Source organism: Monosiga brevicollis, genomic scaffold (assembly GCF_000002865.3).
Source record: "Monosiga brevicollis MX1 MONBRscaffold_80 genomic scaffold, whole genome shotgun sequence".
NCBI classification, from domain to species: domain Eukaryota; class Choanoflagellata; order Craspedida; family Salpingoecidae; genus Monosiga; species Monosiga brevicollis.
Genome location: NW_001865112.1, coordinates 1771 through 13156, shown reverse-complemented (window position 1 = coordinate 13156; position 11386 = coordinate 1771). Strand labels below are relative to the sequence as shown.

The following is an 11386-nucleotide window of genomic DNA, read 5'->3' as shown; positions in this document are numbered from 1 at the left end:
CAACCTGCTTCTTCGTGTCACAAAAAATCAACATGCGATCCACGCGGCCCTCTTGCTCCAACAGGTCGTAGTGGCGTTCCACAAACATCTCAAATGCCTTTGTTGTTCCTTGTTGCACCGCTAGCCGAAGATCGGTTCGCATGGTTGGCATACGAAAGGTCTGGTACGAAGCGTCCTCCGTGCAATCCAGCTGTTGGAGCAGAGCCCGCTCATCTTTGGGGCAAAGCGTGCCAGTCAGGCCCACACACTTGACAGATGGGTCTTGGCGAAGATGGTCCAGCCGGCTTGGGCAGCGAACAAGACTGTCTCGATAGCTGGTGTCCACGAGCATTGTGTGAACTTCGTCCATCACCAGCATGGCCAGACGCTTCTGCTGCACGAGTGTTTGCACCCACCTCATCCCATGGCCAACCAAAAAGTCAACCGTCATGACAATCACTTGAACGTTGACTTGCATGTCACGGCCATCATTCTTAGCCCACTGCGATACAATGTCAGCCTGCTCGAAGCGGCGGCACAAGTCTCTGGCAAGCTCACGAAGCGGGACTACCCACACCACGACCCTGCGTGGCTGGAGGTGAGCGAGTGTACACAGCGTCTTGCCCATGCCAGTCGGGGCCACGGCCAACAGCCAGCCGTCCTGTGCTTCGTGCCGAGTCACAGCCTGTGCCAATCGCAGTCGCGAAATGTTGTCTTCCACGCTTGCCGCACACATTGAGCCAGCCAAAGCTGATCCTCATACTCTTCTTGCTGCGTTTGGTCATTGTGCTGACTTGGCTCTTGCTGCAAGGCCGTCGACGCAGCCTCTTCCACGGCTCGCGGCACGGCAACTGGCATGGACGATTCGGCTGCCTCGACTTCGTCTAAATCCAACCCGGCAATGATATCGTCAATGTCGTCCTCAGCATCAAGGCAGGCTTCAACCTCGAGATCTGTTTGCGTGCCCACGGTCGCTTGCACCTGTGTGCTGGCGTTCCTGACCCGAGACGACTGGATGACCACCTGTTTATGAACCACTTGTTGCACGCAGGTCTGTCCATCCACGGCCTCGGCTTGGATCTGATCCTCTACATCTACCAGCTTCATGAGCTTGTGCCATTCTTCAGACACAAACTGATGGCCGTACTGCGCTTCACTGGACACAAACTTGTGATCGAGCTGCGTGCGGCCATAGACGTTGCGTGCCGTCCTGCCTGCATGCTGGCTTTGAGAGTGTGCCACATTCAACGCCCCCAATGAAGGCTCGGGCGTATGATGCAACACCAGTGTACGCAGCCAAGCCACACTCATGTGCCGCCATGCGCTGACAGTGATGCTGGTTCCAAGAAACCGCTTGGTCACGGCCTGGATGGTTCGGTAGACTTGGCCTGGCCGAAGCTGTTTTTCGAGCTGCATTGGCGCAATGTTGAACATCAGCTCATACGTGCCCTCCTGTGCGACACGCTTGGCCGCTCGTAGATCGTCGTGCTGGTCGTCAACAGAGCCAACAGTGTCTGGCTCGATTGAATCTTCGACCTTCATCGCGTCGGCCTCGAGCTCATCTTGCTCTTCTTCCGTCAGGGAATTGGGATCTATTGCCGAAGACGTGATCAATTCGTCTCGATCTTGCAAGTCATCAGCAAACAGCTCCTCCAGCGGCTTGCACAATAGCAGGTACGCCATCATGACCGCACTGGCCCGCTTGTCCATGTAGTGTGCAGCATGCGACTCGCGGTTGCTGATCCATGTGGTTTTGCCTCGTCGCGCGACAAACGCCAAGCGGTTTCCGGAGAAGAAGACATTTCTGGGGCTGGCGGAGGAGTCGCGATAGAAAAGGCTCGTGTATACCATCGCACGCACGGGGAGACCTATGCACAGATGTATGGTGAAATCTGCGTTGTGTACAGTAATATGTTCGTACGCCCAGACTACCAGACGTACCAGTTGAGAGGTGTGCATATGTCAATGCCAGGCGATTAAACTCTTGCAGGGAGCAGATTCAGCGCAATTTTGATGCTATGCTAAACTTGCCGGGTGCATCAGGCATGGTAAACTCCTCGACTAGCTCTGGAGTTTCCAAGATGTGCTCCAGCAGCATTGTATAAAAGTCATGACCGTCGATGTCCTTCAAATCCCGGCCGACCCAGGACTGAGGGGGCCCGGGCCGATTCGAGTCCAGCAACAAGAGCAGGACAGCATAAACTCGCTTCTCGAGCCCCGAATTAAAGAGCAGCTCCTTGGTGAGAATTTCCGTCCATTCTGGCTCGCATGGCTCGCAGACCAGTCCCAAGGTCATCCACGTTATTGGGGTGCAAGCATCGACGACCTGCCAGAACCCTCTGAAAGGATTGCATCAATGTACTCGACGATGTGCACCTGCTGCTGCCCGTCGAGGAACTCTCTGGTACACTCTGGGTGTGTTTAGCCACCGGATTATAAGTACGGTCCCGCTGACCGTGAGTGGCATTTTCTTTTGGATACTTCCCTTCCTGTTTTCTATCGTTCTCTCCTGTGAGAGAAGTGCAATTGAACCGCTGAACTGTCTCAGCTCAAATAGTCTTTCAATACTGCACGCAGCAGCCAGCACGTAAAAAGCACGCCACGTCGTGCTGCCTCTGTTGAAGCCAAACGAAAAGTGTCAGAAGCCAATCAAGTCACAACAACAGTCACTGAACATCATGGCATGCAAGCACCACGGCACGCAATCACAGGAGCATATGAGCAGCCTGGCCGATGGTTGCAACGTTGCGCATCCTGTGCTGCCCTCCTTGCTGGCTGCCCACATCCTCACCAAGCACCCGAGTCTGCCAAGAAAAAAAACAAACATTCCTTTTAAAGGAGACCTGCCCCGACCATTTCACCCTTTTTCTTGATGTCGCCGACTGCCCCGCCTCTCCCCGTGTCCAAGCTGAGCGCTTGGACTCTCAATGAATTTTGCATCACGAGATGCCTTTCAAAGACACACACACGAAAAAAGAAGGTAGACGATCGTATTCCATTCCTGCTTGGGGCTGAGGTTGCTGTCGGAGGCGCCGGCTTGCTGAAGGCGAGCTACGAGTTTATTTGGCTGAGTGTAGATTGCGACTAGTGTGTCATTACCAAATCAGCTCAGGTCGTATGGCTATAACAAACCAAATGGTGGCGAGGTCTCTAGGATGCGCTTCGAACAGGTCGAGGGAGCCGGTGACTCGCCGTCGCTGTATACAAACATGACTGTCGGGGCGCATCCCTTGCGCCAGTGGAGACCCAGCTTTTTATCAACCCATGCTGCTGTCCACGACGACGTGGGGGTTCACGGCGGAGTTCAGATCAAACCCGCTCGGATCCTCGAGGCGGGGCCATCGTTGTGCATGGCTTCATAATAGATGGCTACTGTCAGGTCCGGGCGGGGGGACATGCATGTTGCAGAATAAACAATATTTTTTTGGGATGCCGGTCCAACTTCTCTGGCCACACCATGGAGCGTCAGAATCTGGTACAATCTCGTGTTGCTGGCCGCATTGTCATAAGTGATATGCATCGGCCACGCCTCGGTGAGGTCATCCAGCGCTGATGACTGTCAGCAATAGCTTCAGCAGCATGAAGCCCCTCAACGGACGCATCAGTGAATTGTCTTTTTCAAAAGGAAGGTCTGATTCTGGCCGAGCAGCGACAGGAGCGTGCCATTGAAACATGATCATACTTGCTGAAATCAATTTCATTGTGCAGACGAAACAGGGTGCGCAGCCGCGTGCTGCTGGGTCATTTCTCGCTATTTGACACACACGCCGTTTGGGGTTTTTCATGGGTCAAGCCCCAGAGGTCTTTGAGCTGGGAGCGATCGTCAAAGAGGCTGCCAAGTGCATAGTAGAGGCCCGTGATGTCGTTGCAGGAAGCGTGGGTGAGGTGGAGGCGGCAAATGGTGATAGCAGGCGAAAGCGGGCTGGGCAGCGAGCTGGTCGAAGAAGCGTTGAAAATGGGGGGTTTGGCGTTGTGTTGACCCAGCCGTGGTATCGGCGCGAAGGATGGGCAGCATCCACATTGGCGTGAAAGGTGGAAAGCTTGAAGAGTTGAGGGCAAGGCAGGTGGCATCCGCGTTCAAATTCGTATGCGCAAACTTCGCCTGGACAATCAAACACTTTCATCAGACCCAAGCCGAATTCAGGGCGAGAATAAGTGAACGATCTTTTTGCTTTCGGGGGCAATGGCAGCTTGGTTTGGCCTCGCGATGATCGTTGATGGACATTGTACATACTTGTGTGCTGCCCTCAGTCCTGTAATGCTTCTTGCCAAGTCCAGTTTCACACGCGGCCCATCTGTGCCACACAAACTACATCATGAGCCACCTACCTCCGTTCCGGCTTGAACCAATTTGCAAGTGCACTTCCTGGGCCACCTCGACAAACGGCAGCCCGTATTGACCCGTAGAGCTAGGCATGGCCCGACGGGCTCCCACGGCAGCGCCTACCTCCCAACGGCATCAAACTTCCATACACTCATGCACGAGGCACCGTGACGTGTTCCTTTGCAAAGCATGTGCGCCTGAATAGCCCGTGTTTATTCGCAGCCAAGCACATCAGTTGAAGACCCCGAAGGCCTCATCCAGGCTCGGCACGGCACGCCCACGCCCACAGGCTCACAGGGCAGCGCCTGGCTCGTCACGTCGTCTAATACCCATGATATCCCGCTGAAAGCAACATGACTGTGTTTTAAATCACATATGTGAGGCTGAGTAACCTATGATCCTTCGTATCCGAGTGTCTCATCAGATAAGCACCTCAATGGCCTCACCCAGGCCCACCAGCTCAAACGGCAGAGCCTACCTCAACAAGGCCACAGACACACTTCATACACCGTCACAAGCGGCGCAAATGCGCCCGTCATACCGCCCGAGCTTCTGAGTAGCTGCAGATGGACCATGCAAAAGTGCTGCCATGACCAAATCCCGCCATGAGAAGAAGCCCGTACAGCAAAGCCAAGCTCGAACCAGCGCTGGGGAACGGCAGGGCGTACCTAAATACGGCAGCATCGCAGGCAAACATCTCGAGAAATTCATCGCGCATGTTTGCTTGACACTGTACAGCATCCTCATGTTTTGTCGGTTGGTCCTTGTCTGGCTGTCACGGAGGCGCGCGTGTGGTCAGCATTTTAAAGCTCAACAAGTCTTAAAGGGCGCGCACGGTCGGCTCAAGCGGCAGCGCACACCTTTGCAGAAGTTTCAAGCTGCCAGTGCTTGTCCAACGTAGCACACATGCAAGTCATTGACAAGCACAAGCTATGACATTAGCCTGCCATCAGCCGATCCTGAAAAATGGCCTAGAGACCCCTGTCAACAAAATTAACCAAAGCGCTTCGGGACGGCGTTTGGTAATGGGCAATGTCCTCACGAGGCCTCACTCACCGTCAACCTGTCTTGCAATCAAGTCATACAGGCACACACGTTTTCCATGACGTGCCAGAGGCCGTCCCGTCGGCTCTGAGCTCTTCAGAACTCAAGGTGCAGCTGCTTTGGCCTCAAGCAAGGGGCGCACGGCGCAAAGCAGCATTCGCCAGGGAGCATGGTAGCCTCCATGCCACGTCTTGACATTAGAACGCACCCAATGTGCTCAATGTTTCTCATAACACGTTTTGTAAAAGCGCTCAGAGCTTTGACAAGAGCCTCAGTGCGCATATCTCCTTGATCCTATCGTAACGTGCCGCGCCCCTGGGTGAGCAACTTGGCGGCTTGCTGGAAAAGCACACAGACACGGATTCTTGAGTGGCAGTGCGTACCAGTTTATCATTTTGACGTAATTCTTCCGCCTCGCCAGGACATGAGTGCATGCAACCGGTGCATCACGTGGCCGAGCTGCTTCTTTGGGGCTGCATTTGCCTGCCTTCTGCGCCTCAGAGCCCCAGGCGCCGTCCCAGCGTCAAAAAAAAAAAAAGAAAAGCCAGTGGAAAGCACATTTGTTCACACCACCATGAACATCCGTTTTAAAGTTTCAATTGTTGTCGCAAAAAATCTTTTGTTCCTTTGATGTACATGTATAAAGTTTTAAATTTTTAAAGTTTTAAAGTTATGAACAAGCTTGTCAGCAAAGTTTTTGATGCGGTCCATGCTCCTTGTCCGGTACGCAGGAGGAAAGGGCAGCAACACAGGTGCTTGCACCACCACCACCATGGTTGTGCATGTGAGCCATCACCACCATCATGATCAAACAGCAGACAATGAAACTACCAGCTGATTGACAAGCACCGCCACCACCCCTGCCTGATAAAGCGTGCGCTAACATGATCCTCGAGGCGGTTGAGGCTGAATTATCACGCAGATGTCCTTGAGGGCGCAAGTTTGAGCTGCTTTGTAGCCCTGCACCGCAGCAGCCTGACGCTCATTTCCGCCAGTGTGAACCGCATTGACTTGCAAGCCTCAGGCTCGGCTTGCTCAATTTCAGCCGTCTGGTCGAAAGTCACGGGTGATGGTCTCGAAAACCGTTTGCTAGTCTCTCGCTTGGGTTTTGGATTTGTCACTTGCTGATGATAGACCGCGGATCGTCAAACGCACGCGCCTCAAACATCTCAAGCTGTGCGCGCCAGTCGACACTGAAAAGGACCTCAACCAAAGCGTCGCAGAGCCTCTTCTTCTCTTCTGCTCGGTCAGGATAGCAACTTGAATTCGAGCCACCCAAGTCTATTGTGAGAAACCAAGGACTCACGGGTAAACTTGACGACCTCACCTTCTGAAATCGAGCTTTAATATGATCTGGGCCGGTGGCTGGCACAAAGCATCTTCAAAACCAGCTCATTTCATCGAGGCAAGAAGCCTGAGAGTGTGAAGCGATCTCGATTGATCCGACGCCTGTTTAGACGACAGCCAAGTGAACTCTCATTCTTCTACAGCGGCAGTCAACTAAGCTTAATGATAAACGGGAAAGGTACAAAGTAAAATGACACTCAGGTCTACCAGACGGTACTTATATCTCGATGGCAGGAACAATCACGATGTTTTACATGTCTCCTTGACGAGCACCGTGAAAGATAATCAAACATCATCGCCAGGACTGGCATCTACCAGTACTCCAATAGCTTCTGGACATACGTCTATGCTTGCAGTCCAATACATGATGATGGTGCTTCTAGAACTTCTTCTTGTCTTTTTTTTGGCTCGCGCTTGTTCCGTTTCTCCTCCGGCGAGCCCCCCTCATTACCAGCTCGTGCAGCGCCGCAGCTGCCACTACCGGGACAACCATGGTCATCAGTCGATGTCATGGCGAATGAAGACAGGACTGTTTTTCGCTCTTTTTCGGTGGTTGTTGGACTGTTCTGCTTCAGACATCTGGCAAAGCCCGCCCTGGTCATTGACTTTAGTCTCTGTTTGCATAGCGATCCACAAGCCCACCACAAGCTTCACATATTTCAATTTGTAGGTGCAGCTTGAGCGGTGGCCGTTTGAGCGGCCTGGAAGTCACAAAGGGTATCTAGGTCGTGGTTGTTGAACAATTGAGGATCCACGCGCCAGCCGACACTACAGAGAACAGCAGCAGCGCACCGCCAGCGTCTGGCCTGCTCCGCATGAATCAAGCCTTGGACTGGCACCACGTGGAATTCCGATGAGAACCAGAAAACGCGGACAATCACATGGGAACCAGGCTCGCACCATTGGAATTTGAAGTTTGGTAGGAGCAAGGAGAACGGGTTGCGCGCAATAGTTCTGCAATTAGCTATAAAGTGATGCAGATTCCTCGGTAAGCAAGCTTGCCTCTGCAATGAGTACCACAAATCAAAAAGGGCCCACCTCCAGGTTGATGCAATCCTTGCCTAGAAGCAGATCCAAGAGTCGTGCACCCGTCTGCCACAGCAGGTCATCAGGTATCAATCGCAGGTGCAGCAGAACAGCGCAAAAGGTACGGCATTGTGATGAAAAGGCTTACAAGATCTCTCGCATCTGGGTCGGCACCGTGACGCAAGAGTTGCTGGACAACCTTTCGGCTGGGATGTCTTGCAGCGCAGGCTAGTTGGAGCGGCGTTTGACCGTCCTATGAGGATCATCAATATTCAGAAACATGAGGCACGTGTTCTTTTTTTTTTCCTTTGTTTTTTGTGGGGGTTGAGCGTCGAGTGTACTGGGGTCAAACAGAAGAAACGGCCATTGAAAGCCACTTGAGTGTGCGAGAAAGGCAGAAGCGCGCTGGCAAGGGATGGGGTGGGGTCCAGAATGAAGTCACGACGTCGGAAAAGGGAAGCAGGCTCAAGATACAACGAAACAGAGCGGGGTGCAGGGAGCACCGACGAAACCCGGACGCAAAACGGGGAAAAGGGATGGCGGGAAGGAAGAAAAGGAGTCAGGGGGAGAACCGACGCGCACGGGTGGGCAGGGTGTAGAGGAGCGAGGGACGGGGCCAAAGACGATGGGCAGCGGGAGCAGGAGCAGCAGCCGGTAAAGGGGAGAAGAGGGAGGGTTAGGTACTGTACTGACGCTGTTCTTGGCTTCAGTTACAGCGCCGTGCTTCAACAGCATCTCCACCTCGACAGCATACTTCTGGCAGGCAAAGCGCAGTGGTGTATTGCCACGCTGTGGGATGATGCAACAGCATGACGTACAGGTACAGCATCATCATCATTACATCATCATCATCATCATCATGTGGGACAGGCGTAGCATCATAGGGGGGCTAAAGGGGGAAGAGGGTTAGGTACGGTACTGACGTCGTTCTTGGCTTTAGCATCAGCACCGTGCTTCAATAACATCTCCACCATCTTGACAGCACCATAGTGGCAGGCCCGGTGCAGTGGTGTAAAGCCACCCTGTAAGATGATGCGTTAGCATGACGTACAGGTACAGCATCATCATCATCATCATCATCATCATCATCATCATCATCATCATGTGGCACAGGTGCACCATCGTAGGGGGGGGGGGGGGTGTAAAGGGGGGATGAGGGAGTTACTCTACTGACGTTAGCCTTGGCTTCAGTATCAACACCGTGCTGCAACAGCATCTCCACCACATTGACACGACCACAATGGCAGACCCAGTGCAGTGGTCTATTGCCATACTGTGGGATGATGCATCAGCATGACGTACAGGTACAGCATCAGCATCAGCATCATGTGGNACAGGGNAGCATCATCCGGGGGGGTGGGGGGGGGGGGTAAAGGGGGGAAGAGGGTGGTAGAGGTACTTTACTGACGTTGTCCTTGGCTTCAGTATCAACACCGAGCTTCAACAGCATCTCCACCACCTTGACATGACCGTGACTGCAGGCCATGTTCAGTGCTGTACGGCCATCCTGTGGGATGATACAAACACGCAGCATATGTCCCATGTTATACCATAACGTCACCCCATCCAGTGACATATTCAGTATCACACAACATCATACCAAACCAGCATACGCACGATAATGTATATAGCAGCATCTCGTATACGTTGTTGGTCCCAAGTGGTCACCAGCTGCAGCGCTTCTCGTGGATCCCCACAATTATTACACGCATCGTACAGCTGCTCTGCATCAACACTCATGGTAACGGTATCTCTCTCTATTCACCAAACCGCTTCAAACCGCTTTCTTGCTTCTCGATCCAAAATCAATCTCATGAGCCCCCTCCAAGTACAACTCGTCTGACAACCCAGAATTTAGACTGGGATTTGACAGGCGCGCCGTTTCCAAAACGGCAGCCGGTCAGCGGGCTCTTTGCTCTTCTCTGTCTGGTGCACCAAACGACTCACCTTTGGTCAACAGTCCTCGATGACAGTTGCGAGGACAGGTGTACTTGGTTTCCCAAGCGCACGTGAGGCGAGATCTCTGAGGCCAACTTCAGTTGAAAGCAAAAAAAATGGCAGCAGTGCTTTCAATCAAAACGTTCTGGCGTCGCCGCAAGGCCCCGACCAAGAGAGTCCCGTACCAAGCACAAGCGATCAGTCACCACGCACACACACACAAAGCAAGACACGTCAAGCAGCCCGCCGATGCCGAGACCGCTGCCAAAAAAGGGCACCACCCAAAAAAGAAGAAGCAGAAGAAGAAGAAGATCCAAAGCAAAAGCAAGCCAAAGAGAGAGGCAAGCTTGAACCAGAAGCAAGCAACACACACACACACACACACACGTTTACACCTTGTTCTTCTTCTTTTTAACTTTTTTAACTTTGGGAGAAAAGTCAAAGCAACAACAGTCTTACAAGCAAATTCCAAAGCGCCGTCAAGCTCCAACGTGTACTGCCCCTTTGCCTGCCATGACAGCTCGCCTGTTACGAGCAGCTTCCAAGGCGCTGCAACGTGTATCGCCCCTTTGCCTGCCATGACCCGTTACGAGCAGCTTCTAGAGCACCACGAAACCGGGGCTTGTGCGTACGACGTGTACTGCCTCGTTGCTTGCCATGACATTACAAGCCCGTTGGCTAACTGCCCCTCCAGTCATATCAATCTTATCCCCCCGCCCGGATGCGAACGACCATTCCTGACGGCGAGCGAGCCAGCTTCAAGCTCATGGCAATGCGCGTTCAAGAAAAGTTGGTCGGACGAGTGCGAGGCGCGCGCTCAATGACTGTGCTTCATGTCCTTCTTCTTCTTTTTTTTTTTTCTTTATTCACGCTCCTGGCTTCTGCTCCTCGGGCGAGGCGGAGTGTCGTGGCATCATCATCATCAGCATGAGCCGTTCAGGCACCGTGTCGACGCCCGCTGGTCACACTGAATTTTTCGGCAATCCTGAGTTCATCGCTGCTTCCAGCACACGGTTGCGGTACGCCTTGATACCACGACGACTGTAGAGGCGGTCGAGAAGAAACCCTTTTCCAGGGGATTCGAGTGGCATTTATCGCGATGGAGCAAGATACTTCTTGAGGTCAATTCGATCATGGAAAGTATTCACAGTGACCAGACCAGGTGCACCGTTGAAATAGCTGCGTAATCGCTCTCCTACCGAGGAGGCCTGGTGGTGAACGACGTTGGATGTGTGCAAAAGCAGTGCAAGTGTCTGGGGGAGCAGGTTTGACTGTACAACAAAGGATCCCAACGAAAACATCTAGGCAGTGCAGTAGACGACTAGTCCAGGGTGAATCTGGGCATTGTCGAACATTATCTCCTCACGAAACGTTCCTTGCGGTGTAGCAATGACAGAATCAAATCTGCAAGACAACAAAACACGAGTCCCATCAAACTGTGTGACAGAACTCGACGACATTGGATCTTGATCAACTTACCGCTCGTTGATGGGTGCATCGGACAGCAGTGGGGGAGCCAGCGCCCCGAAAAGAGGCGAAGAATGGACATAGGCACGGCCGAACATGACTCGCATAATAACGAGTCTGCGCTCGCCGTCGGGTCTAGGCGTCGCATATTGGTGACTCTACATCCAGGTTCAAGTAGACACACAGCGCCAATAAAGCAATGTGAGGACACACACGCTGAACCCTGCAAATCAACAGCACCACCATATTTGCCGGGATGGT

At 53.0% G+C, this 11386-nt stretch overlaps 3 protein-coding genes across 3 annotated transcripts in view; all 3 read right to left on the bottom strand.

Moving 5' to 3' along the window:
• Nucleotides 1–4: 4 nt before the first annotated feature.
• Nucleotides 5–1830, bottom strand: MONBRDRAFT_13121 (uncharacterized protein; the record flags this gene model as incomplete). The annotated part of the gene is made up of 2 exons (XM_001751021.1): nt 5–571; nt 712–1830. Coding segments are annotated over 2 exons (1686 nt in total), but the record flags the coding sequence as incomplete, so codon positions are not given.
• A 1890-nt stretch (nt 1831–3720) lies between these two features.
• MONBRDRAFT_13120 (uncharacterized protein) lies at nt 3721–4396 on the bottom strand (the record flags this gene model as incomplete). The annotated part of the gene is made up of 2 exons (XM_001751020.1): nt 3721–4019; nt 4309–4396. 2 exons carry the CDS (start codon nt 4394–4396, stop codon nt 3721–3723), a joined length of 387 nt encoding a protein of 128 aa, XP_001751072.1.
• A 3789-nt stretch (nt 4397–8185) lies between these two features.
• Nucleotides 8186–11386, bottom strand: part of MONBRDRAFT_13119 (uncharacterized protein) — a gene marked incomplete at both ends in the record, with an annotated part of 4826 nt that continues 1625 nt past the window's right edge. Inside the window, 5 exons of the mRNA XM_001751019.1 lie at nt 8186–8509; nt 8644–8742; nt 9129–9227; nt 9844–9919; nt 11138–11283. Of these exons, the coding sequence (XP_001751071.1) occupies nt 8186–8509; nt 8644–8742; nt 9129–9227; nt 9844–9919; nt 11138–11283 (744 nt within the window). The remainder of the gene's footprint in view (nt 8510–8643; nt 8743–9128; nt 9228–9843; nt 9920–11137; nt 11284–11386) is intronic.